This window comes from Ictalurus furcatus, chromosome 26 (genome assembly GCF_023375685.1).
Source record: "Ictalurus furcatus strain D&B chromosome 26, Billie_1.0, whole genome shotgun sequence".
In the NCBI taxonomy this organism is placed as follows: domain Eukaryota; kingdom Metazoa; phylum Chordata; class Actinopteri; order Siluriformes; family Ictaluridae; genus Ictalurus; species Ictalurus furcatus.
This window is the reverse complement of record NC_071280.1, coordinates 14,097,064-14,118,808: the sequence shown is the minus strand read 5'-3', so window position 1 is coordinate 14,118,808 and position 21,745 is coordinate 14,097,064. Positions and strand designations below refer to the sequence as shown.

The 21,745-nt window shown below is 40.3% G+C and overlaps 2 protein-coding genes across 5 annotated transcripts in view; one reads left to right on the top strand and one right to left on the bottom strand.

The window, feature by feature from the left end:
• Positions 1 to 21,745, top strand: part of ubac2 (UBA domain containing 2) — a 28,806-nt gene that overhangs the window by 3,811 nt on the left and 3,250 nt on the right. The window contains exons 4-8 of one of the 2 annotated variants that reach the window (XM_053615483.1): positions 2,235 to 2,341; positions 12,334 to 12,457; positions 12,798 to 12,845; positions 13,288 to 13,545; positions 20,334 to 20,438. In XM_053615483.1, coding sequence (XP_053471458.1) covers positions 2,235 to 2,341; positions 12,334 to 12,457; positions 12,798 to 12,845; positions 13,288 to 13,545; positions 20,334 to 20,438 — 642 coding nt within the window. Of the gene's footprint in view, positions 1 to 2,234; positions 2,342 to 12,333; positions 12,458 to 12,797; positions 12,846 to 13,287; positions 13,546 to 20,333; positions 20,478 to 21,745 lie in introns of both variants that reach the window. The other variant, XM_053615482.1, reaches the window with a different exon arrangement.
• On the bottom strand, positions 3,497 to 9,278 carry gpr183b (G protein-coupled receptor 183b). 3 transcript variants are annotated; one of them, XM_053615485.1, is made up of 3 exons: positions 8,735 to 9,278; positions 8,254 to 8,431; positions 3,497 to 7,367 (listed from the first exon to the last, which is right to left on the bottom strand). In XM_053615485.1, the coding sequence occupies exon 3, from the start codon at positions 7,344 to 7,346 to the stop codon at positions 6,291 to 6,293; it is 1,056 nt and encodes a 351-aa protein (XP_053471460.1). In that variant the 5' UTR covers positions 7,347 to 7,367; positions 8,254 to 8,431; positions 8,735 to 9,278; the 3' UTR covers positions 3,497 to 6,290. The 3 variants fall into 3 exon arrangements, with proteins under 3 accessions (XP_053471460.1, XP_053471461.1, XP_053471459.1); XM_053615486.1 differs by having other exon boundaries at positions 8,254 to 8,396; XM_053615484.1 differs by lacking the exon at positions 8,254 to 8,431.

Genomic DNA, 21,745 nt, shown 5'->3' with positions numbered 1-21,745 from the left:
ACGCACTCACATACGCTTACACGCACTCACATACGCTTACACGCACTCGCATATCCTTACACACACTCGCATATCCTTACACACACTCGCATATCCTTACATACCCTTACACACACACTCGCATAAGCTTACACGCACTCGCCTAAGCTTACACGCACTCGCCTAAGCTTACACGCACTCGCATACGCTTACACGCACTCACATACGCTTACACGCACTCGCATATCCTTACATACCCTTACACACACACTCACATACCCTTACACACACACACTCACATACCCTTACACACACACTCACATACCCTTACACACACACTCACATACCCTTACATACCCTTACACACACCCTTACACACACTCACATACCCTTAGACACACTCACACCCTCACATACCCTTATACGCGCTCACACACCCTTACACAGGCTCACACACCCTTACTCACGCTCACATACCCTTACACACGCTCACATACCCTTACACACGCTCACATACCCTTACACACGCTCAAATACCCTTACACACACTCACATACCCTTACATACCCTTACACGCACTCACATGCACTCACATACCCTTACACGCACTCACATATCCTTACACACACTCACATATCCTTACACACACACTCACACACCCTTACACACACTCACATACCCTTACACACACTCACATACACTCACACATCCTTACACACACACTCACACATCCTTACACACACACTCACACATCCTTACACACACACTCACACACCCTTACACACGCTCAAATACCCTTACACACACTCACATACCCTTACATACCCTTACATACCCTTACACGCACTCACATACCCTTACACGCACTCACATATCCTTACACACACTCACATATCCTTACACACACACTCACACACCCTTACACACACTCACACACCCTTACACACACTCACATACCCTTACACACACTCACATACCCTTACATACCCTTACACACACTCACATACCCTTACATACCCTTACACACACTCACATACCCTTACATACCCTTACACGCACTCACACGCACTCACATACCCTTACACACACACTCACACACCCTTACACACACACTCACACACCCTTACACACACTCACACACCCTTACACACACTCACATACCCTTACACACACTCACATACCCTTACATACCCTTACACACACTCACATACCCTTACACACACTCATATACCCTTACATACCCTTACACACACTCTCATACCCTTACACACACTTACATACTCTTACACACACTCACATACCCTTACATACCCTTACACAAACTCACACACGCTTACATACACTTGCACACGCTCACATACACACCCTCACATACGCTCCCACACGCTCACATACGCTCACATACACTTACATACACTTGTATATTCTCACACACGTTCACATACACTTACACTTTCACATACACTCATATACGCTCGCACACGCTCACATACAGTAACATAACAAGAAACCTTCTTACTTTCTTTTTCACTTTTTGATTTTTACTTTCACCCAATTTCTCCTTACTTTGTCTTTATCCCTCCATTCCTTACTGTCTTTTGTTTGTTTTTCTTTTTCTATCAGTTGTTCACGATTCGATTTTTACTTTTTTCACTTAATTTTTCTTTCTTCATTTTCCTTATCTCTATATTCCTTTTATCCTTCCATTTTTTTAAAGTCTTTTTTTCTTCCTTCCTTCCTTTCTTCCTCCCTCTTTCCTCTCCCACCTCTTTCAGCTCTTTGTAATCACTGTATTTTACCATATAGAACTAAACGTTAGATGAGCATGTAGAAGGGAAAATGTGTGTAACAGAGATACTGGGGTTTCACAGCTCAGGGCTGTCATCTCTCACACTCACACCCACTCTCTCTCGCTATGAAACTTCTCAGCTTTTCTTCTCAGCTTTCAACACATTTTCTCTTTTTATCATGCAGTAATATTAGACAGTGTGACTAGTTCTGCTCTACAGAAAAACATGTTAGACTGATCATGTGACCAGAAAGTGTTTCTTTAAAGCTCTTATAAGATATAAGAGCCAGTGTTCCCCTGTGTCCCGGTGTATACCTGGTGAAGCGGGACAGCATTGGAGGCATTTCCAACTGGCATATTAATAAAAACTGGATTTCCTGTTACAATTTAATACTCTAAAATGTTTTTTAAAAACTAATCTTTTGTGTCTGATGTGCACTCTTCTGTTCTCATGTGTTGATGTTAGTCCTTCCTGTTTGGAACCTGGGTTCTGTCTGGATTTCTGGACTTCCTGTTGGCCGAGGCTGTTCACTTCCTGTTTGAGCTGCAGGTGGACGTGCTACCGGCCGGACTGTGAGTCAACAATCCATTCTATTCATCGCAGTGATTGAGTTTGTACCAGTATTTAAAATATTTGCTGGATGATTATAACTACACCTAAACCTGTAATAGAATGCATTGTTATTAAATATTTAACATAATCATTACAATACATTCTTACTTTACTTAAGAACAGTGCTTAAAACTCATGCAGTTGTGTGTCTCGGCCACCTGAGCGTGCTGTGTGCACACAGAGAGCAGTACCATACTGTACGTTGTTCTCAGGGACGTGCTGAGAGGAACTGTGTTTCTAAGAAAGACCGTTTCCTTTGATAAAACTGTGGCTTCGTTTTCTCTTTCATCAAAATTTCCTCTGCATGCATGTTAGGGTTTTAGCTGACGTTCAGTCGTAACACTGGGATCCTATAGGGCCCGAACAAAAAGGTGCTGGAGTGTGCAGTTTGTGGAGCGTGTTGGACATAAAAAAAGGGCATCGCTGTGCCACTTTGGAGTGAACCCGAACACCAATCGGTTCATTTCACCACAAAACAAGCATGTGTCAGTGTAGCATTTGACAATGGTATAAAAAATAAATAAATAAAAAACACCCCACGAATAAGTAAAAAGGTATTTTTCACCATTATGGAATTATTTATAAACTATTAAAAGGGTGGTTTTTCATAATGTGGCATTTTTTTAATCAGCTCTTAATAATTTTGTTCTGCTTTGCTGGTTTTGTCAGCCAGTCAGTTTAAACGTTCTTGATCCAATCAAGGAAGAACTAAAGTGGTTTTTCCACCGCACGCAACGGCTCGACTCGTTTCCGAGCTTGCTTTTCCACTGCAGTTTAGTGTCGGGTGCCGTCTTCCACTCGCCTTCACGCAGGAATAGCGTTGTATTATGGAAGTCGTGTACAAATACACGGTCGGGCCGTATTCCAAACCCCTTTCCTGTTCACTGAACGCGGAGCCTATTAAAGATGTAAAATAGCAGCGTTAGAACCGTCGTAGTGCTCGGTATGAGTAAGTTAGATTCAGCCGTGACGGGAGAGACTTCCTCAAACGCCTGTTTGGAAATCGGTAACAAGCGAGATGTAAAAATCTAAGACGGAAACCTCATTACAGATAAAATTACAAAGATAAACAATACATAATTTTCAATTAATAGAATATTACTATACGCAAAGTATGTATTAAATGACACACATTTATTCAGGCACAATACAGAACCACTCGTTAAGGAGAATTCCTACTCCATCAGTGCGTGGCTCACAGTTAGTGTCGGCTCGGCTCGCTCGGAACCTCGACCGAAGTGGTACTAAAAAAAGGTACCAGGTACCAGGCACTATCCACAGTGGAAAACCCCCAAAAAGTGAGTCGAGCCGAGCCGTACTGCACTGTGCACTGGAAAAACGCCGTATGTGTTTCTGTTAGGTTCTACATCTGTGTGAACATTTACCAATATGTGATAACACTTTTCTGTAGTGCGGAAGTTTCTAGTATTTATTTGAAAGTGTCCAATTACCACCACCTAATGCTGCAGTGGGGTAGGGTGTTTGTCTCAGGGTTGGAGGTTCAGATTTTGTTTGGCTTTGGATTTTTTTTCTTCCTTATTGCTAAAAGAAAATCACTCATTTAAACAAATTGTTTAATAACATTTTATACGTTTTCTTTAAATAATTAAAAAAAAAAATTATAATAATAAATTAAAGTGCACCTATTATGGTTTTTCAAATATTACCATTCCTGTGGTGCTTTATAGAGCTGTTTGTGAATGTAAAAGCGTCTGCAAAGTTTCGAAAATTAAAGCGCACGACAAACGGAGTTATCGACTCCCAAAAGAAGGAACCGATTCTGAAAAGTTGAAACGAATCGCTAGTGATTCCAGACTTACTCCCTGTACAAACCTACGTAGATTTGTAACACAAAGCCCCGCCTCTGATCTTCATCAAGCCGATACTCGTAATGGTAGTGGGCGTTTCCTTTTAAACACACGCTGACAGCGTTAGAACAATCACAACAGACTTGGACATCTGACCAATCGGAGCAGAGTATGCTCTCTGAAAGGAGGAGTTTAGAACGAATCATATAGAACGGATCATTGAACGAGTCGTCTGTGACACTGGGGGGAAAAAAGGTAATGCTGCAATTTAAATTATGAGTGCGTTAAATTGTTTTTTGACCTCGGATGCATGTAAATCTGTCGTATGAGACAAAAATTTTAAAACCAATTTAGGCACGTTTCAAAACCGTAATAGGTGACTAATTATTATAATTAGCTTTACTGATTATATAACTATTTAATAACGTTCTTGCATTAAGGTTGCGAAATAGTTCTGTGTGCTTTTGCAAGGTATCTTAAGAAATCGACATTTTCTTGTATACAACCACACATTTGCTACACTGTGTTGTACTAAAACCGTGGGGTTCGTCATTAATTCCTGGCTTATATGTTGTCTAAAAAGCAGTGGGACTTTTTGCCGTACTCTCTGACTCACTGGTGTCATTGAGATGCACAGATTACACAGCGTTACAACATGAATGTCCTCTAGATATCTGTATAGGAACATGCATCTCCCCAATAGCTGTGTCTTTAACTTTCAGCTCATTCGGGTCTGAGAACAAATATGGAGTTGAAGGACGTGCGTTTTGACAGTCCTGTCCCCAAAATGCTATCTTTTATCGACTCTTTCTTATCACGAGATGATTATATTTCCTCGAGACATTCACTCATTTCACATTTGAAAGTGTATCCCGGGCACAAAAACTGGACTCGTATTTAAGCAGAACAGCCTGCAAGGTGTGTTCAGGTATTTTTCAAGCAGTAAACTACAGTATAAAATCCACGTCTCATGAGAAATAGAATACTCTTTACATTTGTTTGATGAATGCAGTCCCATTTAAGGGAAAAGGAAAATATATATATATATATATATATATATATATATATATATATATATATATATATATACATATATACACACACACAATTTATTCATTGCCATTTACTGCTTGGACACTTTTATATTTTATACATACACACATTGTATGCATATTCTATACATACCGTCTATACATCTGATATATGTATATTGATCTGTACCACAATTCCTGTAGTCTTAATATAATAGAAATATCTGCGTTGATATTCTGCTCTACCATTTCAATATTCTATCCATATTAAGCGGTTCCCCTCACTCTCCTGGTTTTCTCCTTGCGCATGCACTCCATGGAAGTAATCCATCCCAAGCCCTATTCGGAGAGGATCGTTTTTATATCCGGAAGCATGGTAATGTAGTTAGTAGCATAGTATCTGTATGAATTTTAAACCCACTCCAACCAGTCATGTCAGGTAGATTCTCATTCCCTTAAAAACTCTGAAAAGATTGTGTAGATCCTATAAAAGGACCGGTAGAACCTCAGATAAGTGAATAAGTACCGTGTGAATTGACGTGTTGGGAAAGAGATTTTGTGTTTGTTTGTTTGTTTTTGTTTTTCTACTACGGCGACACTTCAGGAAGTGATCTTTTTCTATTACGTCAAACTCGTACTAACCTTGAACCAAGTGTTGACTGACTAGATTTTCCAAACAATAAAATATCGATGATGTTCAAAAACGTTTATATTTTCCGTCAAGGGTTCTGCCTTCCTAAAGGGGTTCTACTAGATCCCTTATCTCAAAGGAAAGCCTCTGTTCTACGGGTAACTTTTCCCCCAATGGGACAGCACAAATTGGGAATGTATCAAATTAATTAAGACACCTTGAACAGACACAAGCACTACAACAAGTAGTTATAACAAAGGTTAAGGTTTTCCTTGAAGATATGAAATGTATGTATGAGTACTTGTTTTGGTGTGATGAAACTCTTCATGTAAACTCTGCCAGCTCTGTATTGAGAAATCTCTTGTCCAGTGCAAATTGGTCTAGATGTACCTCCAGAAAATAGATCCTGTCTGAGGGCTGCCATGAGGGGTTTTGAGGTTCAGGAGCTGTTCTTGAGGGTGTTCAGAATCAGATGTCTGTTGTGGTGGGATACTTGTTCATGAGCTCCTGAGCTCTCGGGTGAACTGGGTGCTGCACTGGAGAGCGACGGGCTGACCCTGCGCTTCAGCAGGTTCAGCACTTTCTTCTTGTAGCCATTGCACGCGAAGAAGTAAACAAATGGGTCAAGGCACGCGTTGAAGTTCATGAGGCACACAGTGATGTGCAGGGAGATTTGGAAAGAGTGCTGCTCTTCGCAGTTCGGCTCCGACACGAGCTTCCGAATCACATATTGCAGCAGGTCCACGTGGTACGGGCTGAAACACACGACAAACACCAGCACCACGCCAGCGATCACTGACCGTGCCTTATGCGTCCTTCCAGAGCGCTCGGTCAAACGGTTGGACTTGGCAGCCTGCCGCAGTCTGTGTGAGAGCGCCGAGTAACAGAAGAGGATCGTCCCCAACGGAATCCCGTAGCCCAAAACCACAGCTCCAATCAGAATGTAAGGCAAGCCTTGGACAGTGCGCTCGAAATTAGGGTACTCCATGCAAGTAATTTTGCCATCCTGCTCCGTATGAGTCATGGGCATGGTCAGTAATGGCAGCGTCTGCGCCAACACCAGCACCCACATTAACACGCAAATGACCTTCACGTTCCGCATTTTCCGGAGCCACACAAACCTCGGCCGCAGTGCTACGGAAACAAAGCGATCCACAGCAAGACAGGTCATAAAATTAACACCTGCATAGCAATTGAGGTAGAAGAGCAAGGCTGTGGCCTTGCATAGTCCCTCTCCCAGAGGCCAGTGGAAGCCCAAGGCGTAGTACATGGCCCGCAATGGCAGCACCAGGCAGAAGAGCAAGTCCGACACTGCCAGGTTGGCAGAGTACACTGTGCTGGAGTTGAGTTTGGTCAGCTTGGTGTAGGTGACATGCAGTGCCAGAGCGTTGCCCAGCAGCCCCAGTGGACAGATGATGGAGTAGGCCAGTGGCATGAACACACGTGCCACTAGATAGTGGGAGTACAGGTTGGTGCAGTTGACTTGTGTAGACATTATCACAGATTGATGAAGAGACTGAAAGCAGAAATGGATATTTTCATTGTAAGTTCTATTTTAGAACCAAAAATAAAGTCAACACCTTTACTTTCGGTCTATTTTTGTGAAAACACCTGGACACCCACAAAACCATTTGACTGTAGAAAACAAAAACTCCCTCAAAGGTTCTTTTTTTTTTTTTTTTCCTGTTTTTTTTCTTTCTTTTTTTCTTTCTTTTTTTCTTTTTTTTTTTTTTAACCACAGGGTTTTACTCTAGAGGAACCTGACTGAGGAACCTCTTAAGAGATGTTAATTTAAGAATTTTCAAATGTTAATTATACTGATGTACACTCCAGAACGCCATTTTAGAAAGCTAGAACTGTTCACCACGCAAATAACCTTTTTTTTTAAAAAAAAAGAGTAGGATCAGCTTCCCTATACTTTTAGAAAGAAAAAAAAAAGCACCAAAAATATCACAACATTTTTGGGAATGTGTTCAATCAGCTTTAATTGTGACCCGGTGTTAGCATAAAGGTTCTGCGTTTGATTTCTGTCTATAGATACAGCAGGATGAGACGGCTATCTAAGGGAATGAGATGCTGGAACCTAAGCATAATAGTATTTAAAAATAGCTACATTAGGAAAAACAAGTTAACAAGTTGTTGTAGTTAGCAGGACTAAGGTCAGAGCTTCAAGGAAAATAACACACTTTCATAGACATCAACTTTGAACCTATCTACCAGCACCGGACAAATTTACACCTACATTAACAGAACAACCTAAACAAAGAGAAATAGTAGAAAATAAAAGCTACTGAAAAGACTAGCACAAGACTGAGTACTGACATGTCTTCAGAAAAGGCGTAAATATGCATCTCAAAACAGCAGGCTGAATTCAGCGTAGCTTTCGTAGAAATTTCTATTACCTTAATTGCATCGAATTTCTTCCATGTATGGAGTGACCGAACCCAAAGTGGTGTTATTCTGTAAATCTTCAGGAACGTCTCTCTTTAAAATGATTTCAACGACTCCAAAGAATGCGTATGGTATTTCCTCCTGAAAACGTCGTCTTACACATTGCAACAAACTATTCACTAATGGTTTCTAGTAAAAAAAAAAGAATTCTCTTGGTTTATAGGCATCGCCTGAGTCACTCACACATTTGCATGACCACAAACTCGTGTTAAAGGTGCCAAAAAAAAACGTTGAACAGCCATAGGTAGGTCAGCTTTTGGGTGTTTTCTTTAAAATCTTACGTTTTTCTGATTTTATTTTTATATATATATATATATATATATATATATATATATATATATATTAATGCTACTGCTACATGGGGGAAAAAAAAGAAATGGTTTTTCTTTTCTTTCAGCCTTTAAATTCAATCCGAAAAAATCACAGACTCACCAAACAGTTGAGCAGCAGCTTATTTCTCTGAGCGGGCAACGCAGACTTCCTCGTGCATATCAAACCAAGACACACCTCGCAAGTTCTCACACAATCTGCGTGTATATTTGTTCCCCTCCCTTATCACATAATTGCGAACCTCAACTATCTGAAATTTTGAAATGCGCAGCTCCAAAGCAGGTTTCACAAACCACACCATTTCCTTTCCATTTTCCGACTCATTTTTTTTTTTTTCCTGCACCTCCTCCGTTCTTGTCATGAGGGAGGCAGTTGAGGTTCATTTGGAGAAATGAAACTCAGTCCTCAGACAGTTTGACGTTAATGTGGAACTGAATCTAAAGGGCATATTTGAATTTTGTATATTATAATAAGTTGATCAAGGATTTCGCATTTCAGGTAACCATGACGTACATAAGGTGTTTATATTTCCCCCAGATATGATTTATCCATTTTACAGGACAAGCTAGATAAAAAAAAAACGTCTTGTGGAGTTGCAAGACAAATCACGTTTTATATTAATATATAATGTATAATTTATATTATTGTTCTGACACACAACCATTTGTCTAGTAACAACTCGCACGGGGATTTCTTCAAGTGTTTGGCAGACGCTCTCTGTGAACAGACGTTTCTTTCATATTTCTGGAAGGAGTCTCCGGTGTCAGCACACAAGCACCGCAGAAGTAAAGCTGTAACTTGTGTTTTCCACCACAGGACCGTTTTGGTTCCTTGGTTACACTACAAGTGAAAGGAAATGAAGAACTGAAGTAGGATGATTCACTTGTTAAGAGGTTAAACTAAAAATTCATCACTGGCAAATTGCTGTGGAACAAAAGGACTAAAACTCTTGCTTCTATAGGAATAATAATCCACTTCAGGGTAGTAACGTACGTAACTGAATTTAAGTATCTACCCTTTATTTGCCCCTCAGGCATCATCCTGTATAGTATGTGAAGTTTGACCATCACGCCCATATATTCTTGTTGCCTCCCATTCCAGATTTATTCCCCGCTTACTGTTATTATGACCTCCACTCTTCTGGGAAGGCTTTCCACTAGATTTTGGAGATTAAGAGGCAACAATTTGGGGAAGAACCACACGTGGGTGTGATGGTCGGGTGTTCACAACCTTTTGGACATATATTGTGTGTATGTTTATGTGCGTGTAATATCTGTATATATATTTATTTATTTATTTTATTTTTGTTGTTGTAGTTGTTGAAGCAGGGGTACGGTGGCTTTATGGTACGTTTGCCTCGCACCTCCAGGGTTGTGGGGTTCGATTCCTGAATCTTCCCAGCGTGCACAGAGCTTCTCCCCGGGGTTTCCTCTGGGTACTCCAGTTTCCTCTCCCAGTCCAAAGACATGCACTGTAGGATGGTTTGGCATGTCCATAGTTTGTGAATGGGTGTGTGAAAGACCTTGTCTGTACCTCAACACCCTCCTTGAGGTTTATGTTCCTTCCCGTAACCTGCGATCAACCTCCGCGAGACATGAGGTCCCTTTCCAGAACCTTCAAACTGACTGTCAGTGGTGGAATGAACTTCTGACCTCAATCCAGACAGCAGAATCTGTCACTATCTTCAACAAACCGCTAAAGACCCACGTCTTCCGTGAGCACTTAACTAAGCCCTAACTTGTCCCCACTCCAACAAAAAAAAAAAATCTGTTCTCACACCTCCAGTCTGTGAACTTTGGTCCTCTTGCGAGAATCAATTTAATTCTTGTATGGAAGCACTACTCGTGTAATTCTCTGCTTGGTATATATCGGCTTTTTCTATTGCTTTGGATAAAAGCATCTGCCAAATGAATAAATGTAAATGTAACATCATGTTATGTGACGCAGCTCCGACGGAATAAAATATTCTACTCTGTGGTTCTCACTCTCGCTCACTCTCCATGTGACCTCTCTTTTAACCAAAATTCACATTTCTGAGTATTTCCCCCTTGTGTTGTCATTAGTATTCTGTAGTGAGTTTGAGTCACTTGGTCGCTTGTCACCGGAAGCAAGGCAACATTTAAACCAGGCCACAGTTCATACGTCTCCAATTTGTCTAATCGAGTTGCAGAAGCCGATTCTGTCGATCAGTCATCTTTCTCCGACCACAGTATTCTCTTGTTCCTCATTTTGTCATATTTCGCAATTCAAATCTCCATCACCAGACCATCAAGCCTGTACTTTCATAACGTATTTCATCTTTGGCCGTTGCTGAAATTGAGCTGCTGTTTTGACATGTCCCCTTTAATGAGCCACAGAGTTTCCTATCGTTGCCATTAAAAAAATATGTATGTGTGTGTATATATATATATATATATATATATATATATATATATATATATATATATATATATATATATATATATATATATATATATATATATATATATATATTAATTTTTATTTTTTTAAACAGTGTTAATGTTCCCATGTGTGTGGTTTGTACATGCAATTCAGCTAATAGAGATGGCAGAGGTTTGGAGAGGGGGGAAAACAGCCTGTGGTTTTCTCACTCTGTATAATAAGCGTACTTGCATAATTATAAGAAAGGGAAGCTGAAGTGCACGAAAGACTGAGTGATACAGCCATGTTTATTCACACACACACCACAGTCAGGGCTGTGCACCTCGAACAAAAACCTCAATTGTATTTCTATTTAATGTTCACAAATATAAATAAAGTATGAAGGAAAAATGATGCCAACACGTATTTATTAAACACTTAATCACGAAAAAAAAAGACTTGTCCTGTCCTTGTTTAGCAACATTAGCGTATCAACCCAAACACAGTAGGGGTCATATCTATGTTCCTCAATTCAATATTTATTAAGGAAACTTTTCCAAAGGTTTGATGTAATCAGGACTCATTTTCCCAGGGCCCTATGAACTTTATTACCTTTTTAACTTTAAACACCAAAGACGCATTTAAATGAATAAAAAAAATCCCATCACTTGAAATGTATGAAAGTTATGAACTAGGTCGCACACGCCGAACCGTCATGTATGCTGCTCTGAAAATAGCTGTTATGCGTACATGTATACATTTCATACAGCTCAACTCCATGCACGAACTATAGTGAAATGTGGACACTAAACTGAAGAAATGCCATACTGTAGCCTATAAAACACAGTAAACGCTCATGTCCCAGCTCTGACTTTGGCTGAAGCCTATCTCCAGCGTTAAATCACCATGTGTTTGTTGTGTGTCGTATAAATCTGGGGGACATAGGAACTCTGGGAACATAGATACGCTCCCAGATAATGCTAGTTCTTATGTCTTGTAACTTTGTAAACAAAGTTGCTATGAAGGTAGCTAACTATGATACTGTGTAAACAATAACTAAAGTCTCTAGCTAGCATTAGGCTACGTAGTATACCGTGCAAACGAATAGCTAAGGTCACTAGCAAGCTAGCTAGCATTAGCATCACTACCATGTTGAGTAAATCAGTGACTATTATTTAACATCATTATTATGTTGCGTTAACCAGTAGCACTAGCTAACACAGTCACTTGCTAACAAGGAGACACAAACTGGCTACAAATAATGTGTGTTTTTATTTTGACTGAGGTGGGTTCTCTCTCTCTCTCTCTCTCACACTCAGGCTGGGTCCAGTCTTCGCCCTCTTTGTGCCTTTCTTCTGTTCCGTCCCTCAAGTTCAGGTCACTCAATTGCTGCACTACGTCTCGATCAGCAACAAGTCTCTCGTGTACATCGTGGGCCTGCAGGTGAGCTGTGTGACCTGCTGCAAAGGCTTTAGTATCAGGATGTGTCAGTACTGATACTGATACTGATAATGACCACTATTAAAGATACTAAACTTAAAAACTCAGAGTACAAGTAGTTCACTTGTGGGGGGGGGGGGGACAGAACAGAGAAGGGTTGGAATGTCCATGATGCCCCTGATTGCTAAATATTATTTAGGTTACTCATTTCATTATCACTATCAATGAATAACAAAACACTTGGGGGAAGACCTTTTTTTTTTTTTTTTTTTTTGCAGTTGATTCGTTCCTAATTTGTACATTGTTTTACTGATCACGTCACCTGCATTTCTGTCTCCATCAGTTGCTGACCTCTAGTGCTTACATGTGGGTTGTGGCTCTGAGCGGATTGGTGAGTTAAAAATCCTAATTTAATGCTTTGAACTTTGAAATTTCTCGGCTAAACCACGTGCCGTGCAATCTGTAATCCGCACATCCTTTCTCTCACCCCGTCTTGCACTTACAGTGTTTTTGATCGAAACGATAAGGTCAATTGTTTCTAAACCCTAATAAACATTTCACACGTCTTCCCATCCGCAGAAGTCACAGCACACCATCATCGGTTTTGTTTCAGATGCCCTGGTTGAATTTGGAAGGAAATGTTATCGTTACAGTTGTGCAGAATTATGTATAGAAATTTGCTATACAGATGTTCTTTCATTCAAGTAATGCAAAAGGCCATGTAGTTCATGTTAAGATGTTAATAGTGAAGAAATCCAGCTATTATTTCTAGTTTGTGTCCCTCTTTATAACTGCCTCCACGCTCCTATCTTCCCACACGTCTGTGTGTTCAGGTCTCAGGCGTGCTGTACTACAATAACGTGTTGGCTCTCCAGCGGTTCCTGTATGTTCCACAGTGGCTGGCACGCTGCAGCTCTCAGCTCCTGGAGCCCATGTTCTCAGGCACAGAGCCGCACGCTGAGGCCCCAGTGGGAATGGGAGCCACGTTGGACATCCAGCGACAGCAGCGCATGGACATGCTGGACCAACAGCTGCTGCTCTCACAGCTGGCGCAGCTTAGGAGAAACGCCCAGCAGCCACCACCACAGCAGGTACCACCTACAATCCCAGATGTGTGAAGTGTTCTGGGAGAGAATTAACATCTCTGATGGTTGTCTTACTAACCTGAGACAAAGACACACTCACGGAGCACTTTATTAGGAAGACCGGTATACATTCACAATCATGCAATTATCATGTTAATTATTATCATTATTATCATTAATCATGTTGTAGCAGCTCAGTGTATAAAATCATGCAGATACAGGCCAGAAGCTTCAGAATGGTTGGGGGGTTGGGGGGTTGGGGGGGGACGGATGTCGGTGCCAGAAGGGCTGGTTTGAGTTTTCTGTAACTGCTGATCTCCTGGGATTTTCACTCATAATAGTCTCTAGAGTTCACTCAGAATGGTAAAGAAAAAACACCCAGCGAGCAGCAGTTCTGCAGATGGAAACGCCTTGTTGGTGATGGAGGTCAACGGAGAATGGCCAGACTGATTCGAGCTGACAAAGGCTACAGTTACTCAGATAACTACTGTGTACAATTGTGGTGAGGACAAAAGCATCTCAGAATGCACAACACGTTGAACCTTTAGGCGGATGAGCTACAACAGCAGAAGACCACGTCGGGTTCCGCTCCTGTCAGACGAGAACAGGATTCCGATGATGCGTTGGGCACGGGACAGATGACGACTGGAAAAACCTGGTCGCCTGGTCTTTATCTAATCTTTATCTAATCTTTATCTAAACTTCCCAATTTCGAAGAAGCTGTGACCACTGTAGCCTCAACAGAGTTGAGGTTTTTCCTTTTTAGAAGCTCCTTTCGAAAGCAAGAACAATTATAATCAATGATTAATATTTCCTCAATACTTCCTGCTTAGATTTTTCCAGTTTTGAGAATTTATGTGATTTAATAAGAAATTTGTTCTAACTTCTGATGTTAAAAAATAGACGATTAGATCAGATCAGTTTGTAATATGTCTAAAAAAAAAAAAAAATAATAATAATAATAATGTCACATCGTATCTCTACTTTGAACTTTTAACTTATTAGTGTGTATAAAACTGTATAAAAAATCTAATGAGAAGTTGAGCAGTATCCCTCCTGGGGCTGAGACTGAAAGCAGTGTGTGTGTGTGTGTGTGTGTGTGTGTGTGGCGCGTGCGCGTGTTCTGTACCTGACTGCCAGTAAATTCACTAAAGTGCACATTACATCAGGATTTTATACACACACACACACACACACACACACACACACACATATATACAAACAGCTCAACAGGAGTTGCTGCCAGTTTCAGTCTGTCTTTGTTTATATCTTTTTATCAGTCAGTCATTTCTCAACTACAAGGGGAAAGTCCAACTTGACCACAGGTGAACAGAAAGTGCATCATCATCTCATCAAAAACAAACACAGATTCTGTACCCTCAGTTATACCCATTTGCTCAGATTTACAGCACAGTGTGTTCTTGTGTTTTGCAGGTACATTTTCACAATAATGGCACAAGACTCCGGAAAATGAACCCATAAAAAGGAACATGGTTTGAAATTCGTAGTTATATCGGTTACCATGGTCCGGTAGTTTTAGTTCTGCTAACGTGAAACTTGAGTTACTTTAACATACACTTGTAAAGACACTAATCCGTGCCTGTTGCGTTGCTTAGACGCTGAAGCATTGTTTTTTATCGTGTGGATAAATACGCTAAACCTGACCGTCACACCCATATGTAGTTCTTCCCTAAACCGATGCCACAAAGTTGAGAGTACACAATTGTATAGACCGGCTTTGTATGTTGTAGCATTACAATTTCCCTTCACTGAGTCTAAAAGGCACAAACCTGTTCCAGCATGACAATGCCCCTGTGCACAGCTCCAGCGAGCTCCAGGAAGACATGGTGTGCCATAGTTGGAGTGTCCTGAACAGAGCCCTGACCTCAACCCCACTTTCGGATGAACTGGAACACCGACTGCACCCCGACATCAGTGCCTGACCTCACTAATGCTCTTGTGGATGAATGAACACACATCCCCACAGCTGTTCTCCAAAATTTAGTGGAAAGCCTTCCCAGAAGAGTGGAGGTTATTATAACAGCAAAGGGGGAGGGGTGATATGATGTGTCATTCTGTAATAATAAAAAAAAGTTGCTGTAGTGTAAGACAAATAAAAGGCTTAATTACATTTGGATTACATCTACAGCATTTATCCAGCGCGACTCACATTTATCCCATTTATACAACAGAGAATATGAGGGTTAAAGACCTTGCACAAGGGCCCAGAAGTTGTATGTTGGCGGTGCGTCTTAACCACTGAGCTACCACTTCAAGATGTCCTCAATTGGGGTTACTTTTTTCCCAGATCAAGTACAGTGTCAGTATACGGATTTATACTGATGTTGGTGATTAGAATATGGCAGAACCTGATCCTGGATCCGGATTCATAAAGAGAGCTCAGGAGTCGTCTATTATGTAAGAAAATGTTAATCATAAGCAAATATCTTTTCACAAGAAGCAGTTTTGAGTGAATGTAAGATTGAGCTCGTATTGCATGTTTTTGCTTTGTGCCTTCTTTCAAACCAAAAGGAAACATGTAACTTCCTGTCTGCATGTGCACATTTTGCAGTTGTGGACACTGACGCTGATGAAATCTCTCATCCAGTAATTGATAAGACAAGACTCGTATCTGATAAACCTACTGCAAAGTACAACTTTCTGTAACTGTTCCTGTATACACGTTATCCAAATAATCAAATACCACATGTATTTCTGTTGTGGAAACTGCATGAGATGGTAATTGCGTCACTTTGTGAGGAAAAAGGGGCATCATTTTATCATCGAGCTAAAAGATTTAGATTAACTTTCCTTATTATTTGTCATGAGTAATGTTTTTGTGTTGTTGCTGATATGTAGCTAGGCTTCTATTTCAAAGTAACCCTATAAAAATTGACCATCAGTTCCTCTTCCCAATGAGGCCAAATCACAAATGGCTTCTTCTGAAATGTCAAAATCTACCTTAGAGGTTCGCTACTTCAACTCAAGTAGACCAAACGCAAATAAAATTCACTCATCGTACAAAGCAGTTCACTGAAGGGTAAAGGTGCTTTGCCGAGGACTCTCAGACTTGCTAGTCAATAAAAAATAAGTGGGTGGGACTGTAGTCACTTTGGTAATTGCAAAAATTGTGGAGTTGCTTATTAATATCTTGGGGGTGGGGAAGATAAGCATCTTGTTGACCAAAAATTGCTAGCGTTTTGGTTTTTTTTTGCGGTGAAATGTTCTTGCTATCAGTGGGCCTCCTTTTACAATCTTACAGTAAAGTTGTGTGTTAATGTTTGCATAAGCCAAACCGAACGAAAACTTTCCGCCGGAGTTATAAAAGTTTCAGAAACGCTGATTTTTTTATTTATTTTTTTTTATTCGTCCTCACTTGCGTACGTTGATGAATGCCAATCGCATCTATTCAGTGTTTGGTAAATTAGTCAAAAACAGTCATCCACCACAGATGACGAATTACTGCATTAAAATTGTAATTACATTACTGATTACTGCATGTAAAAAGTAATCGGATTACTAATGAGTTACGTTCAAAACCTGCAAAAATACACTACAAAGTGAAACTCGTAGTTCTTTCAGTAATTTTATCATGCGTCAGTGTATGTCATGATCAGACAAAGTCTCGTGTGTTGTTACTGTTTGTAGGATTACCGGACGGATAAAATGTAAAACTTTTCTAACTAGGCTAGTTTAGTGTCGCTAGCCAATGGGAGGCACAGCTAAGTTATCACTGTATGGGTTTAGCTGCTACAGTGCCATGCAAAGTACATTATCTGTCCTTATGCTCTGCTCATATCACGTTCACGTAAACTGGAACTCGTATAGACATTTAAACGCCTTGTTTTCCTGCTCAGCATCAGAGGATTTTAGTGTTTCAGTTTCAACACATTTACGGGTTTAAAAAAAAAATCTGCGCATAACAATTTTTCCTCACACGGACCGTGAGCTAGCGTTTGGCAGAATTGAGAGCCGTCAGCCAATGAGACACGGGTATTTTCTTGTAAGCCCTGTCTGGAAGTCCTCACATCCTTCTACAGGTGCATAGTGAAGAGCATCCTTACATCATGTGTCATCGTGTGGTACGGAAACTGCTCTGCTGCAGACAGGAAATTAGTTCCTCCTTATTAGTGGCTCAGCGGTTAAGGCTCTGGGTTACTGATCGGAAGGTCGGGGGTTCAAGCCCCAGCACTGCCAAGCTGCCACTGTTGGGCCCTTGAGCAAGACCTTTAACCCTCTCTGCTCCGGGGGCGCTGTATCATGGCTGACCCTGCGCTCTGACCCCAACTTCCTAACATGTTGGGGTATGCGAAGAAAACAATTTCACTGTGTTGTAATGTATATGTGACAAAGTCGTCTTCTTCTTCTATTACTTATTTATTTATTCTTAATTCGAAGCAAAGTGTCTTGTGACTCTCAGCCACACCAATGTGCCCTCTCCAACGGCGTGTTGGAAAAGCAGGAGGGTGTCATAAGAACTGACACAGACTGTGTGTGTCTGATGCACCATAGGAAGTCGCGCAACACACTAGGGAGTATACGGAACGTTGCAGCTTGAGACATACCTGATCAGTAACCAATATATACACTGAGTCACTGCAGCACTACCTCCTTCTGTACTGCAGCATATGTAATCTGGTCTTATTTGTCTTAATTCATGGATTTTATGTTGGCTTGCGTTCTTTCATTTTTCATATTTAGTATTTCTTTAGTTAATCCCATTCATATGAACTGACTAGGGTTAACAAAGGTTTCCTTACTTTTGTGTGTAATCGGATTACGTAAGCGATTTCAGCTTGACAGGTTCATCCGCATGTAAAAGTGCAGTAATTCCTCACGAATTATAGGATTTTTAAGCCGAGCAGTCGAGGTTTACATCAGTTAGTCTTCTCATGCGAGTGGGAGACGAATATTTTTATGAGATTACAGGATTTTCATGAATACCAAATTCTTATTCTGAACAACTTACGGATAAATCTGTTTGTATCCAGCTTGATAAATGAGGCACGGCGTTACCTTTGACGACTTCTAGGGTGTAAGAGCGTCGTAGGACGTACAGTATGTAGTGCACTTAATGACCAATAGAACATCATTGGTGAATGGATAAATGAAGTCCATGGATTTATTTTAAGAGTTTCTTTTCATGCAGCAAGATAAATGCATCATTTAGCCAAAATATTTCTTATGTTACATTATGTGGAGTTTTGCCTTTGAATATGTAATTTTATTGAAATTCTGAATTTGTTTTTACAGCCCTAGGACAATTCCATTGTTTTAGTGTCATGCGTTTTTTGTTTGTTTGTTTGTTTGTTTGTTTTTGCACACTGCCAAACTATAGTTTAATGCTTTCCCTGATTCACTTTAGTAAATTCAACACGTGAATTAGCACTGAGGCCGGATATAAAAGGGGGGCGTCATTAACTTGTGCTGTGCTATGAGGTTGACATTTAGTTCATGGAAAATACAGCTCATTACTCGAAAGCAGTCAGTCAGGTACAAAATGTTGTGTCTAGTTTGTGTGGTGTAGCTGTTCCTCTTTTGATGTGTGAGCGTAGTACTCAATAGCAGAAACTAAACAGGCCCTCCATTTTAAGAGACCCGCAATTTTAACGCCTGTACAGGAATGCCTGTACACCCGATCATTCATGTAACTATCAAGGTAGAAAATCTTCAGCTGTCCAGTTTCGGTCAGCCTGTTCCCGTGATCGCCTCGGATACCTGTTCTCGTTTGACGGGAGTAGAACCCGACATGGCCTTCTCCTGTTGTAGCCCATCAGGTTTGATGTGTTGTGCATTCTGAGATGCTTTTCTGCTCACCGCGGTTGTTTCCGTCACTGTAGCTTTCCTGTCAGCTCAAAGCAGTTTGGTCTTCTCACCTCTGACCTCTCTCATCAACAAAGCGTTTCCGCCTGCAGAACTGACACTCCCTGAATGTTTTGTGCATTATTCTGTGTAAACTCTAGAGACTCCTGTGCATGCAAACCCAAGGAGATTTCTGAAATACTCATATCAGTCCATCTAGCAAGAATAACCCGTGCCACAGTTAAAGTCTATGAGATCACATTTTTCCCCGATTCCTATGTTTGACGTGAACATTAACTGAAGCTTTTGACCTGTATCTGCATGGTTTTATTATAATAATAAGAAGAAGAAGAAGAATACGTTTTATTTATATAGCGCCTTTCCACAAGCTCAAGGACACTTCATGTACATTTAACAGGACAAAGTACATTATAACATCTGCTGGTATACACACTACCGCTCAAAAGTTTGTGGACACTCGACTGAAATGATTCTCACGATCTTAAAAAGCTTTTGATCTGAAGGTGTGTGATTAAATGTTTGAAATCGGTGTTGTAGACAAAAATATAATCGTGCCGACGTGTTCATTTCTTTCATCAGAAAACTAACATTTTATTCACAAAAAAAATCTTTTTTTTAAAACGGACGGCTCGGAGGTAGAGTTTTCCACAGTTTAGGTGTAACTACACTGAAGGTGACGTTCTGGCATTACTGGGATTTGTAATCCTTACGCTCTCTCTGGATAACACAGCCCTTTTAACTTTAATCCTCCTCTCACTTATCTTTATAAGGCCAAGATCACTTTGTGTGTGATATTTTGCCACAGAACACTACCTTTTACACTTCCTATTTGGGCTCTATAAAAAAGGGAAGGAAATATTAGCACTTGCGTCACACACTTAACTCTCTAAATGACACGATCTGATCATTCTGCTGAAGTTATGTTGCACTTTGTTCTAAACGTTTGCTTGTTTACTCTTCCCCTTCCACAGCAGGGTGGACTCCTCAACCGATTCTTTCCGGGTTTGCGACACAGAGGTCAGAACGTGAATCACATGCAGCCTCACTCCGTGGACCCACCAGTGGCTGAGGAGCAGGTCAGGAGGCGAACACACGCACAGTCACAAGCGCAGGCAGTAAGAATAGTTTTAACAAGTAAATATACTGATGCGGTTACTCAGATAAATCATTTACTACACCACAATCTGCCATTCTTGGACCACTTCCAGATCGTTGCATGGCTCTTTTGCCGGTTCATTTTCTTCGACTAGGTATTCATGTGGCATTTCGCTCTGCTCAGAGTTGTAGCTCAGCTCTGCCTAATTTCCTGTTAACCCACAATCATGTCAGTTCAGAAGAAAAACATGGGGAAACGGGGAAGACTTGAAAGTGTTTTGCAACCACAGTTCACTTTGCACGCACCAAAAGGACTCTACATATCACAAACTGCTCCATTAAATGACATTGGAAACCATTAATACATGAATACCTGTACAGCATCGTCATACAGGTTCTAAAAGAGGTTACTTCTCCTATATATGTAACACTAGCACATGATGGTCCACGCTGTTATATGAAAATAATACCACCCCAACACTGCAAAAGAGGACATAGCATGTGGAAACGCCTCGAATATAGTCCGATTTGTGTCTACGATTTCTTATTATAAGATGACAATAAAGCAAACATGAGATTAATAAACCTACTCCAAGCCATCTGTATTCATTTATTCTATCGGCAGATCATTTTGCTCATTTGAAGCGTTTTATTTCTAGAAAGAAGGCGAAATGATCTGCCAATAGAATAAGAAAACTACAAGCTTGAAATGAGTAATACTGTCTAGAAATAGGTTTAATAATCTTTTTTTTTTTTCAATTTGGTTTATTGTAATCTCATAATTAGAAATATTAGATAAATTTGACTATATTCAAGATATTTTCACTTGCTAAGATTTTTTTTTTTGCGCCGTGAACGTGGAAATGTTTTGTTCCACTTATACCACAGTGATTGCATTTTTTTATTATTATTATTATTATTATTATTATAACAAATGACAGCAAGCGCTAAACAGTTGTTTCTATGCCAACCGACCCCCACCCCCACCCCTCCTCTGTTGAAGTTATTATGGCAAAAATTCTTCTTGTCACATCACAGAGATTAAAAACTCCTCTGTCCTAAAACCTCTACTTTGGCGAAAATCTTCCTGTTACCGTTAAAAAGTGCTGACGCTGGAGACTCCTTCCATTAATGTTACACAAACATCTTGTAACATCTTGTAAATTTCACCATATTATACTTTTTTTTTTTTTCTATGTTAAGTAACAACATGCTTTTAAAAAAAAAAAAAAAAAATTCGTTATTAGCCTTAAATTATGTGGAGCCTCCATGAAGTCCCTATGAAGGA